We start from the raw sequence: 13,592 nt of genomic DNA on the forward strand, positions 1-13,592 counted from the left end.
GCTCGGCGTGGGGAAAAGCACAAAAGCAAAAAAAGCAGCACCGCTTCAAACTCTTTGGGCCCAGTCACGGCCTCCGCGCTGTCCGGCGCCGCGCCTCCGCACTAAAAGAGAAAAGGAGAAAGCGCGTGACTGCCCGCTGTTCTCTTTCGCGGCCGTCAGTGGGGCGGCGTTTATTCGTATCAACCGATGTGGGTCGAAAATTGCTTCGTAACAACCGTTCTCCAGCACGTTGCAAAGTAATGGGGCTCGGCCGGGACCACATAAAAAATCGTATCATCCGGAAATTCGTATTAGCCGTGATCGTATCATCGAGATTCCACTGTATATCATGTTGGCATAGTCATTCCTTGTACACACTGACTCTGCAAGGCAACGTGCGCTGGTTCTCCAGCATCCTTGATGCAAAGTAAAGTGCCTCCTTGACAAACCAGTGCTTGGCAGGAACATGTGTGTGACACATGCGCATCTCTCTCATGCCATAAAAAGGCATCACTGTACGTAATTCTTTCTGCAAGGTCACGGGACCTCCGCTCTGCACTTGTGGAAAGGGGGGAGTACATGGTAGATATTACAGGGCAGTTTATGTTTTTTTTTTTTTTTAATGAAGTGAAGCATCCTACGTAAGTGTGTGGGTAAAATCAGTTGTTTAAATTTGGTGAATTAAACTAAGATATTAATTTGAATGTAAAAATATCTAGAGCTATGCAAAGAGGTAGGTGTAGGGTAACTGAATACCCTGGGTTGGTCTAACTTGTAGGCACTGCACTGCTTTCTTTTTTTGAAGCATGCTTGAAGTTATATGAGACATATTTTATGTCCCATATCCCATATGAGCCTTATTGCTCTGCCTACCCTAGTTGGGAGACTTCGAAGTTAAGCACCAAAAGAACACTCTCTTGAGTTTCAACTTCATAATAAGAATTACAATAAAACTAAATGCTACCACTACTATAGTTATTAAATATCTAATACACTGCATATCTGTTAACTGACAGTGCTGTGGTTATTTCTTTCATGTAATTAGTGATGCCACACATTGTCGTAAGGCATCAACCACAGTAAATATCAGCATGGCTATAAACCAAGTGATATGACATTAAAATTTGCATATGGGGTGTATTCCCTCTTTTATTAAATCATAAACAGTATGGACAGCTTAAATTTCCCACGTGCACATCACTTTTGGTGGCACAACCTCTCGCTCTTGCCACCAGACGACATTGTTTTTCTGTGACATTTATGCTTAAGCAGATGTCATTGGTCATGAGGAACTCCATATGAGTTTTTGCCTGAGCATTCCATGGTTTGAAGTGCTGATATTGCAGATCTGGTTGTGTCTCATTTCTGCTAAGGCCTGCCAGGCCTAGACATTCGTGTAGGTGAAGCTGAGTACAGTGGAACCTCGTTGATACGATTGTGCGTAATACATTTTTTGGGACGATACGTTTTTTTTTTCTTTTCCTGGCCAACGCCCCAGAATCAATGTATTTTCATGCGGTTGGTACGATCGCGTTTTCACCTGAAAAGGGATGATACGACTGCAAACTGGTATTTCTGAAGCTCGTAGCTTTATATTCAAGTGTACTAGATTAAATTACACTCCAATGACCCACGAATAGCGTGTTAAGCACTGGTGACACTAGTGGAAAAACGCGTGCCACAAAAGCTGCCGCGAAGCAGGTTTTTCGTGCTGTTGGGGGATCGGTCCTGGACCGATTTAAATTGCCGCGCGCTCCGGCGGCCAACGAGCCTCGAGCGGAGCAGACCAATGAGATCTGCCCCTTCATTCACAGGGCTGAACAAAGTGCCTGCCCTCGTCCACCAGTCGTATCACTCGTTGTGTCAAGCTGCTCTACAGTGTTCCTTTGTTTCGGAATTTTGGGCCTCGTTTTATAAGTTTCAAAAGAACTTGTTTACGGACTTTGGAAAAAAGAAAGTTCAGCGGAAACTGACTAGCTATTTTAAAGTTGCTCAATAAAAGACACAGTTTTGCTCGAAAGGCGATGCATCAGTTGCGATAGCAAATTGGTAGACAGCTATACAGAGTAAGGATAGTAGTTTTATTGGCTGTATTAACTTGGAAACATTTGCTTACTAACTGAATTAACAAGCAGGGTGTCAGTGCGCAAAAGCAAACAAGAACACATCACACTCGATGACCGCGGACACTCGCTGTCGAAACGCTGGCGTGCAAGCGCGGCAGCAAGCAAAGGTGGCTACCGGTCATGCGGTCTATCGCTTCAACGGAAACTGAGCGGCGAAAGCACAGTGTATACAAAGGTAAGATCCGTGTGGAGATCGCTTTCAAGATATGTTGCGTGTGACTGCTCGCGGCCGCGCAAAGTACAAATACGCAGTTCGAAGAGCTATGAATTGGGCTAGTTGGTGTGCATTCATTTTTCTTGCACAGTTATTGGCAGAGTATAGAAGCCGCACCGCCTCCCTCCACGCTGCCTTCCCGCTTTTCTTCTTTTGCGCGCTAGATTGACTCGCCAGGTCCCCTTGCACCCGGTCGCAAAATACGCAGTTGGTACCGGAGCACAACGCCACAAGTTAAAGCACGCGTCCCTCGCGCGCTTTCTTTACTACGCCACGCGGTGAAGATTTTATCGCCCTTGGACTTTATATGGAACCTCGCGGCGACGGCAACGCCGATGGCAGAAATCCGCTTGGAGTGTCCATATAATTGCCATCGTAATAAAAGTGTGTTGGCTCCGATTCGTGTGATATCCAGTGATGCTGCTCCGCATAATGTGCTTGTTATGTGGAGCAGTATCATTCGACGCCACAGGAAGCTTTGCTAGCGAGTCTGTCACCAAGTAGGTCTGTTTTCTTACATTTTGGGGCTTGCTTTGGCTGACACGATTTTTGGATGATACATTTTATTTTCTGGTTCCTGCGAAGATCGTTTCAACGAAGTTCCACTGTATAAGGGCTGAGGAAAAGTGCTCAAGGAGATGTTTGTATGAGAGCGTAAAGAAAGACCTTTACTGCTTGAAAGGCTAGTTGCAGTGGATTAGTGAATGAGGCTTTGTAATGCTGTCTTACGAAAGGTGATGGCTTGGTGACTTTGGTCTTTTCATGCTTCTCCTGTACTCATGATGCTTGTGCCTTGGTATTTACAGGTGTTTAAGGACAGAAGATGGCTTGGCTCGATTTCCTACAAAGAAGGGAAATTTGTGTACAGAGACCCTGAAGGAGAGAGTCAGAGACCTGGCACAGATAGTTCATGGCAGGTAAGCAATGTGTTGCACAACAGTTGGCAAACATGAATTTGCATTCGTTTTTATTTGCATGCCAACATTGATAGTACATGCATAGGCAAGACAATAGAAGAAATAGTGACTTGTCTGTAGAAAAAAAAGCAACCTAAAAACTTCATACAATGGAAAGACGCAACACACTAAAAAAGAGAGGCGAAAGGCTCTTTCCTTTCGCCTCTCTTTTTTTTTTTTGGTGTGTTGCCTCTTTCCATTGTATGAAGCATGTACCAACTAGCCCAACAACAAGTTTTATTAACTACCTAAAAACCATTTGTAAGATCTCATGAAATTGAGGCCCAAAAGGGACAGTATGAACTCGCAGACCAAGTCACGAGTTTCTGCTCTGTGCAAGTGATTTCATCACATTCCTACTGCTCATCCTTTCAAAGCAGTTGATAATTGGGTATTGTGTGCCCGGTGTGCCCCCCCCCCCCCCCCCCCACCTCACTCACTGACACACATGCTCATATGGTAGATTTTGAAGCCCATATTGAAAGAATTGTGTGAAAAAAAGACAATATGTATGTATCAATTTCACTTATTAATGTAACAGAGATATTCTGTGAACACCATGAACACGAGCGAAAATACAGATAGAAGCTGCTGAAGCTGTTGCTTCTGCTTCTGACCGTTGTCCTAAATCAAAACACTGTACTTTCTATTCCCTTCCAGGATGTGCTGAATGAAGCAAGCATCATTTTTGGAAAAGCTGATAAAGTAAGACCACCTCAAGTTTTAACTTTTAACGTTTGCTTATTCCACAGAATTTCATGAAAGGGAAAAATTGTCATCCACTTGAACATAGCACGAAGCTACAATGGGTTTCCTTTGTAGCTTCGTGATACGTTCGGGTGGATGAGAATTTTTCCCTTTCATGATACTTCCTCCACCTTACGGGATTCCGCAGAACTGATTTGCCACAGAATTTCAGTGAGAATGCACAAAATTAGTCTTACTGATGCGTTACTGTCTTGTGAGTGTTCAGTGTATCCTTGCTCAGATTATTGCAATAAGCACATTGTTGAAGAGCTGTTTTGACTGACTTTAACCTTCTGAAACAGCAGTTATATTATGTTAAAATGCATATGTTGCATAAAGCACACATTGTTTACTGAAATTGTCATGCGCTCATGCTATATCCATCATATGCCCACGTCTACAGCTGTAAGTCAGCCAAGCCAGTTCTACAGAAATTTGCTAGTTGGAGAAAAATTCATAAAAGAGAAAGCTGGCATTCACCTGAAAGTGGCACAAAGCTTAAACTGAAAGCCTGTGTCGATTCCTTGGAGGGAAAGCCTTGCAAATGAAGAAAAATTCATTTTAGTCTGGGATTTGTACCTGGGACCAACACCTTTCTGGAGTAGTTGCTCCAAGTTGACCAGGTGGCTAGGATGGCAGGGTCAGTGCTGGTTAACCGACAGCTTTAAGCACAGAGATTTCGATGAAACAAGTGAGAGATTTTGCAGAACTTACTTGTTCTCATACTTCCAAGTTGTCATAATCAACATTCCTCCATGATGTTAATTTGCCCTTCCCTACCTCCTGGTTAGCTCAGTCAGTAGAGTGACCAACAAAAAAAGGTTGTGGCACTGGGTTCAATCTCTAGACTAGGACAAATAAATTTTTTCTTCAACTAGCCAGGTGACGTTCAGTTTACTCGCGTCTATTGTGGACCAAATAAAGTTGTTTCACTCACTTTAATTCAAAGATTTTGTTAAGGAACCTGTATAAGTTTCTTTTGTATGTCTGTGCTGTGCTCGGCTGAATGCCAACTTTCCTTTTTGAAATACCAAGTGCACATACAAAACATTTTTAGTAGCATTGCCAGCATTTCAAGGCACATCTGACATGTCCTTTATTGAAAGATTGGTGTGTTAAATACATAAAAAAAGAGAGAGAAGGAAAGAAGGTATAGAACAAAGGTTTGGTCATTTGTGATTGTGCCATTATATAGGGTGATAATGTTTACGTGTTACGTAATTTTTAAAAATCGCCTGTTGCACATAACATAATTCTAGTCCTTGAGCCGGATTAATCAGAGAGGCAAACATTACTTGCATGAGAAATAAAAAAAAACATATTAACGAATTAACAGAATTTCACTAATTAATTTAATTACTTTACGGCACATATGGCAATTTACAAATTGTAGCTGTTGACTTTGCAAGGTGTATGCACTTGGAATGAATTTTCAGAATGACACTAGTTTCAAGATATGCACAGTCAAACTCGCCATAAAAAATGTGCTGTTGGTCCACTTTTTTAACAAAACACTCTTTTATGCATTGAAGCACGAAAGTATCTGGGACGCCTAAGCGTTTCGTCCCACATTTTGGGAAATATCTTGAAACTAGTTTAATGCTGGAAATTCATTTCAAGTGGATACGTCTTGTAAACTCAGCGACTACAATTTGTAAATTGCAATATGTGCTGTAAAGTAATTAATAAGTTAATTAGTTGAATATGTGTTTTGATTTTTCATGCAAGTAATGTTCGCCTCTCTGAATAATCTCTAGCTCAAGGACTAGAATTATGCTATCTGCAACAGGTGATTTTTAAAAAATTCCATAAAACTTAAAGAATGATCATTTCGTAGGTCATGTGCCATATTCTTGATCCATCACTTTCAAAGATACCTTCACTTTTGCATGACATAACAACCTCTTTGGCGCCTTACTGGGGCGATAGACAGTGCATGTCAATGCACTCCATAGCTATGTGATGTGTGATGCTGTGATACATGGTGACTGGCAGGGCTCTCTTCTTTCATTGATTTTAGCAGCGGTGCATTGTGCTGAGATAACTTGTTGATGTACATTGGATGCAGAATGCTCTATTTAATTGCCATACCTCTCATATTTTTCTTTGTCAAGGTGCACTGTTAACATTCTGTGACCCAGTAAATAGATTTTGAAAATTCAGTATTATGTCTTTGTTCTGCTGAGTGTTTTTAATGGACCTGAAGCTGGCAGAAATTTTGTCAAAAGTTAGCTTTCACTACATAGAAATGATTGGTGCTTGAAGACTGTGTATGAGTGGAAAGAGTTGTTTTTCCTCTCCTTTTTGAGCAGGCCGCTCACAGAGCCCAGCTTGCTGACCAGCCGTTGATGTTTGATGCGGAAGCTGCTGAACTGCGTTGGTTTCTCCTCCCAAGTGAAGCAAAGCAACTCCTGGAAGGAACACAAGTGCTGCTCAAGGACCCTCCCTTTGCACCGCCCAAGCCAGGAATGCGCAAACACTTGGAAATCCAAGCAAAACCGCAGTGCTTGTCATCGTGCCGAGTTTCCTTGAAGTCTGTTAGCTTGCAAAACGAGCAGCCTAGTCCCCGGCAGTTTCGTTGGCATGCTCCTCCAAGGAACATATTCAAGCCGTTCTTGAAGGTAAGCTAGTCACACAGATAGCCATTTTTTTTTTTTTTTTGCATTTTTCTCTCTCTGTATCTCTCTGTGCATGGGTCGAGTGAGGGTGAGGTCTTGGAAGTCATGTGTCTTGAATGCATGGCAATGCTAATACGTGCGCTGTTGTGTACTAGAATGAGGCAGTGTGCTGTCTGTGCTGCAAAACAGTGGGTGTGACACGGTCACTTCTGTTATGATGCTATCATAGGGACGCTGAGAGTAATAGGAGGACTGTCATGGACAATTTAGATTTGCGGAGCAATACATCTTTTGTGAATAAATTAGGGCACTGTCAGAGTGCAGTTGAAATGAACATAATTTATATAAAATAGACGTTAGGCAGGCAAAGCAAGCTTTACTGTAAAACAAAACTTCACCCATCACCAGCATTGGTGATTAAACTCATGCCATTGGGCTATCATGCAGCATTTGCACTTGATAATTTGTGTAGGGTTTTGTGTGCAGTGCCTACTCTGAGATTGGTGGTGTCTGTGCATGTATATTGGAGGGTACAGCAAGCAGTACTGTAGCAGATGAAGGCAACATTGTGTGCATCACAAAGAAATTGTTTTTGAGAAGTTAGCATCACTATTTGATGAGCAAACAAGCAAGATGGCAGTGTATGCTGTGAGAGCCTTTTGCTGTCACAGTAAATTAGTTCAGAGCTGGAGAAATACTGGATGTCCATTGATTTTTACTTTGCTTCATAAGCGAACTTGGAACACCTGTTATTGAACATAAACCTTATGGCCTTCCTGTGGACCTTATCAAGCATTGTTTATTTTTACGCTTGCAGGCAGTCAACGAGTTCGACATGATAGCTGATGGGGACAGAATTCTTGTCTGTTTGTCAGGAGGAAAGGACTCTCTTTCTCTACTTCATACTTTGCACCAATTCCAGTTCAGCTTCAGGAAAAAGGTAGGAGCTACCTTCTCTGCAAATTTGATGTTGACAATATTGTGCCCATTCTTGCCGCTCCTGTTTTTTGACTACAAGGCCATTATTTTTTTAGCTAGATTTCCGATTGCAACGACTGCAGATAATAACCTGCATTGCCTTGGTAATATGCTCTGTATGTGGCTACATGCCGTGTATTCTCATGTCTCTAGGGGAAGAACTTCGATCTGGGTGCTGTAACAGTTGATCCTGGAAGCTCGTTGTACGATCCGAGCCCTTTGAAGAAATACCTGCAACTATTAGGAGTCCCATATTTTTATGAAGAGCAGTGTAAGCACAAAACTATTTTTATTTTGTTGTGTATTTCCTATGCACGACCGTAATTTATTATTCTCAGCAGACTGGTGGCATTTTCATCATCATTGGCGGGTATTTGTAGCCTACATTACAATGTACAAGAGCTGCCAATTAGTGAGCCTCTTAAAACCACTCTTTCCTTATGTGACGTGGACTCGCACTTACTTAGTACAACGTTCCCACTTAGCGTGTGCTGTATTATTTTGTGCGTGATTTCTTGTATGAAACCATGTAGTGTATGGGGGCCTAGGCTAACCGCCATGTTCTTGACATTTGCTCCCTTGGCAGGCATTGTTGAACAGGCCTCTGCCCTGCCTGAATGCACCTCCATTTGCAGCTTCTGTAGCCGCATGAAGCGGGGTCGTATCTACGCTTGCGCACGAAGAGAAGGCTACAATGTACTTGCACTTGGGCAACATTTGGATGACCTTGCTGAAAGGTGCAGTTTATGTCACACATTTCCTTTTCTTCATTTCCTGAATGTCACTGCACTTTCATGAACCAAAGGTAAACAATTTTAAAGGGACACTAAAAGTAAAGTATAAGTTATCCTAATATTTCCCTTGTGTGATGCCAAATAAGATAGCATTTATTGAGAGCAAACAGCTCCTCACAATGTCAGATTTCGGTGACGTGTGGCCAAGGTTGGTTAGTTGTTAATTATAAAAGGATTAAATTGCTTCCAGAAATAAACGCTAGCTCTACCTACCTACTTTCGTGCACTGAACTTATACTAAAGTTACTGAAATCTTCAGCCATACCATGAAATTTCTAACGATGACCATGCTTGATGCTATTGCCGCCACTGAGTTTATGCGTTACTCTCTCTTAGGGCTAAAGTTCGCCCAATAAAATGTTCGGTGTTTAATCTTGCTCATCTACTTCTAGTGACAATATCATCATCTTCATAGCTACAGCCGATTTGGCTTGTTTAGAGACCGGAACATCTCTCTTTTTCATTGTCTAACATAAGCTTCTTGTTTTGTTTTTTTTCATTTTGATATTGCAGCTTTCTCATGTCCGTGTTTCACAATGGCTTTCTCAGAACTATGAAGGCTAACTACAAGGTTAGGTAAGTTCAGGTGTTGCATTTGTGACCTATGATTGCACTCAGTGATTTTGAATGACGCTGTGTTCTGGCTTGATTTTCCTTGAAGAGAGGGTGACCTTCGAGTAACACGGCCTTTTGTCTACGTAAGAGAAAAGAATCTGAGGAAATTTGCTGAAGAGGTGGGTGCTTCCTTGTGCTGTTTCACCAATTTTACAGTGTCATTATGTTGCATCTATGAGTGAAACAGTGCCTTGTGTTCTATTTTCAAAACTTATCTTTGTGTTTGGTTTTCAGAAAAAACTTCCAGTCATTGCAGAAAATTGCCCAGCTTGCTTTGAAGCTCCTAAGGTTTGCGGACACAATGAATATATTTCTTCTTTTCTTTCACCTTATTGAACAAGCTTTGAACTGTCTTTAAGACCAATATATTGCTTATTTCTAACTGCAGTACTGGCCATGTACCGTGTAGACCGCTTATAACGTAAGTCGCCGGAGCCGCGAATATCCGCACTATAAGCGGTACCGCACTATAACCAAAGCAACAATTTTCAAGGCCCGCACATATGCAAAACATGTGCACCGAGCCGCCACGCATATGAATGAATGAATGAATGAATGAATGAATGAATGGTTTTTATTTCTTTTCACATTGAAAAAGAGGAGACAGGACTAAAAGCTGAGGTACAGCTTGACGAGGGTCCCGCCCCCTTATACGTTTGACAGCAGAGCACTGCAGAAACATTACGAAAAATGCAACACTTGCAACAAAGTAATATTGGAAACAAAATGCACTTTCAACAAAAAGAAAATCTAGTATAAAATTACACAAAGACATATATACTTATATACACATAGAATTTTGCATTTATACCTATATACACGCATGCAGATACAGACCATATGCACAAGCAATGCACACAGATCTATATACACGTATGTACAGGTGTGCTATCACGCACTCATGACTGCAATATGTAAACAAAACTTTTATGACATACTAGTCTATTTGGCATAACTGACTGAATAGTCTTATTTCGTTATTGGAAATGCATAAAGGATCAAAGTCTTCCTGTGCGAGTTGATTAAGTAGAATGGGTACTGTATGTGTTAATGATTGTTTATCGTAATTGGTCCGAGGTGTGCGGACGTGCCATTCCTCTTCATGCCTAGTATCACGGATGCTACGGTTTGCTTTTAAATCGGCCAGAGAAAACACAATAGATTTATTAGACTTCAAATATGACCTGTTGCTCAAAATTAAACGATAGTTGTATAAAAAGAATACAGGCAAGATTTCAAACTTTGAGAACAGATTTGTCGTAGAAAATAAACAAGGGACATTGGCAATGTATCGCACTACTCTTTTCTGCAGCAAATGAAATTTCATAAAGTTTACCTTGCTAGTAGTGCCCCAAACGAGGTTACAGTATTGCAGAACTGACAATACTAAAGTATTATAAAGTAAAATTTTAATTTTAACAGGAAGAAAGGATTTCAATCGACCTATTGTCCCTACAGCAGATGATAGCTTTTTACTTACATGTTCTACGTGATCATTCCAACTTAAATGTTTAGCGAATGTTACCCCTAAGACAGAGACCGTGTTAACAATTTCTAATTGATCTGTACCTATTTTCATATTTATTGAACTTCGTAATTTTTTGCCTCTTTGCATATAGACAACAACTTTTGTCTTGCTGGCATTTATTCGCAGATAGTTTGCATCAGCCCAATCTTTAAAGTCTCTTAACGCTCTGTTCCCCTGAAGCTGTAGTTCAGTTTCTGACGTAGCAGTAATAAACATTGCTGTATCATCAGCATAAGAAATAAATTTTGCCCGTACTGAGCTTGCTGGCATATCATTTACAAACATTATGAACAGGAGTGGTCCAAGGATGCTTCCCTGCGGAACTCCAACTCTTACAGCCCGAAGACTGGACTTTTCCCTTTCCAACTCGACATATTGTGCTTGATGCACAGTCGATATGCGACAGTCGAGGAATGCGGCTAGAACGTTTGCATTCAATTTACAGTCAAATCTCATTAATTCGAACCAAATCACGCGGCGGCGCCTCCGACCGGCATTGCTCCGGCACTGCCATAGAGTAAAAGCTTATGAGAGACCCCTCAATGTCGCGCGCGAACAAAACAAAAAAAAAAAAAGAAAAAAAAAACGCGGCGGAAATTTCACCCTCTCTCAAATGGCAAGGTCGCCGATTCTGCGTTGCGCCGGAACATGCGTCTAAGTGCCGACGTCTCAGACACGCTACCGTAGCCACGGGTAGAAAATGGCAGTGAACCCTTCTTTCTCCGTTATGCTTCCTCTACTTTCTAGTCACGTGTTGACCTTGCACGCTGCGGCTACGGCGCAGAGGGAAGCAGCGGCGCTGTCCCAGGCCGGCCAACGAAACGGCCCACGCCGGCAAACGCCCGCTTCCCGATAACGGCAGAAAACGAAACTTCGTGGAGCTGGCGCCGGGCCGGCTGAAGCGGCGGCGCCTGCACGGCAGCGGGCGCACACGGTGACATTCGAAAGTGAGGGAGCTAGGAGGGAGGGCGAGGGGAGCCACCGAAGCGGCGGAGTTGCCGAGGCGAAATCCGCTTCCCTGCTGCCCTCCTCCATCACATTCCACGGTCTCCAGCATGCACCCTTTGCCGTGCTGTGCCGGCGCCGCCCGCTCCCTGAAGTTTCGTTTACTGCCGTTATCGTGAAGCGAGCGTTGGCCGGCGTTGGCAGTTTCGTGGCCCTCGCTCGCTATGCGCACCGTGATATTTCACGACTCGCACTCAAGATTCTGGTTTTAGCCTCACTGGCTGTTCGTTCGCACCACGTGCCCTTCTCCTCCACTTCGTCTTTCTTTCTTCCTCGAGCACTCCTTGGGGCGCCCGTTTGAGGAGAACGTTCGCCGTCTCTGCTGACTTCCGTACTCCCAGGCAGCCGCACTGTAACTGGTATTTCATTTCCCGTAACTGCACTATAAGCGATACGTGTATACATGGAGTGCTATGGGAAAATTAACAGGAGTCTGAAAAGACAGCACTATATCCGGTCCTGCACTATAAGCGGTTACGTTATAAATGGTCTATACTGTACCTTTAGCCATGCTATCTTTTAACACAAAGAAAAATTATCTTTGAGCACCAAACTTGTAGCACCTTTTAGACTTAAGAACCTTGCTCAGCCGTCATTCATCTGATCTAGTATTAAAACATTAAATGTGTTTAAGGGCCTTGTAGATGTAATCGGCCTCTCTTTATGCTTAATGAAGTTTGATGTGGCAAAACTGCATGTGTGCCGCAAGTACGCTCTCCTCAAAAAATGTTTAGTGACCAAAGTTGTAGTACTGCTTCTTCATTGTGCTATTTCTGCCCTCATTTCTTTAGGAACGACACAGGGTAAAGCAGCTATTAGCTGCTCAGGAGATTTTGTTCCCAAAGCTGTATCCAAGTTTGAGATCTGCCATGCACCCACTGATGGCCATCAACCGGACCGGAATCGAAAGTGCTCTTCACCAGAATGGCTTTAATCCCCATGACTCAGATACAGAGTGACTGTGCATCACTTTAGTTTTTTTTTAAATATTTCCTTCCAAGAGATGGACCTTATTCATTTTTTTCCCCATTACTTATGTAGATGTGTACCCAAGTACACAGAAATGATAGCTTGATACAAATAAACATATTTCATTTCCGCCCTCAATTAGCAGACTGCTCTGTCTGCTAGGTGTGTGGCCATTTGTTGGAATGTATATCTACGAGCAGATAAAAAGAAGATTAAAGGGGTCCTCTATGTAATTTCTGTGCTGTTTTTTTCTTTATTTAGACTGGTGAGTTTCTGTTAACCTATGCTATTTGAGAAGCCGTGCCACTGAATGTGCGCAATGTGAGACCTCCCAGTAAATGTAAAATTGTTTGCAGTGACTACATTTAATTTCAGTGGCCAGAACAGAGTTTAGTTCTGTTCAGTTTCAGAACTTGGTTACACCGATGATGTTGCTCTACTTCTCACGCTCGTCTGCCTTTACACATACCTAGAGTTGTTCATTTTCGGGTAAAACCCGATTTTACCCGATTTTTACACCCCGAACATGTATCAAGAAAATCGTGTTAAACCCGATTAAACCCGATTTCCCCCCAAATTTCAAAACCACATACAAACCCAGTTTTGTCCATGTTATCCAAGTGTAGCGTTAATGAAAACATGTTCTGAAGAGTTTTCCACGAAACTAGCCAAAAAAATGGTACTGCACGGAACAACTCAGACAAAGATGAAAAAAAAAAAAAAAGTCACTGCCCACGCACTCCGTGCAGATGGTTAACCAGCGAAGCTGAAACGCGCGGCCCAGGTGTTTAGCACTGGGTTAATCCCGATGCTGTATTGAAGCATTTCTCAATTATTGGTTACATGTTTGTGTTTCTAGTGGAAAGCAAGCGCTAATGGCGGGCGGATGCTGCTAACCACGACGCCGAGCTAACTCGAGACATCGAACGCATGTGACAATGGCGAGCCAAGGAGGTGGCGTTGCGGGCAGAGTGCGTGCTTGGGTACGATGCAGAGAACGACGTGACTAACGGCGCTGCCAATGGCGCGCGCGCTTGCGTGCGACATAGAGGACGACATAACT

The 13,592-nt window shown here is 42.7% G+C and overlaps 2 protein-coding genes across 2 annotated transcripts in view; both read left to right on the top strand.

Annotated features, from left to right (window-relative positions):
- The window catches only part of LOC119449620 (uncharacterized), a 31,350-nt gene extending 18,588 nt beyond the window's left edge, over positions 1 to 12,762 (top strand). Inside the window, exons 12-21 of the mRNA XM_037712835.2 lie at positions 3,126 to 3,236; positions 3,936 to 3,980; positions 6,335 to 6,643; positions 7,458 to 7,580; positions 7,772 to 7,889; positions 8,205 to 8,355; positions 8,926 to 8,988; positions 9,074 to 9,146; positions 9,262 to 9,315; positions 12,352 to 12,762. Of these exons, the coding sequence (XP_037568763.1) occupies positions 3,126 to 3,236; positions 3,936 to 3,980; positions 6,335 to 6,643; positions 7,458 to 7,580; positions 7,772 to 7,889; positions 8,205 to 8,355; positions 8,926 to 8,988; positions 9,074 to 9,146; positions 9,262 to 9,315; positions 12,352 to 12,519 (1,215 nt within the window). The 3' untranslated portion in view covers positions 12,520 to 12,762. The remainder of the gene's footprint in view (positions 1 to 3,125; positions 3,237 to 3,935; positions 3,981 to 6,334; positions 6,644 to 7,457; positions 7,581 to 7,771; positions 7,890 to 8,204; positions 8,356 to 8,925; positions 8,989 to 9,073; positions 9,147 to 9,261; positions 9,316 to 12,351) is intronic.
- The window catches only part of LOC119449623 (beta-1,4-glucuronyltransferase 1), a 144,155-nt gene that overhangs the window by 39,616 nt on the left and 90,947 nt on the right, over positions 1 to 13,592 (top strand). The window lies entirely within an intron of this gene.

Source organism: Dermacentor silvarum, chromosome 4 (genome assembly GCF_013339745.2).
Source record: "Dermacentor silvarum isolate Dsil-2018 chromosome 4, BIME_Dsil_1.4, whole genome shotgun sequence".
In the NCBI taxonomy this organism is placed as follows: domain Eukaryota; kingdom Metazoa; phylum Arthropoda; class Arachnida; order Ixodida; family Ixodidae; genus Dermacentor; species Dermacentor silvarum.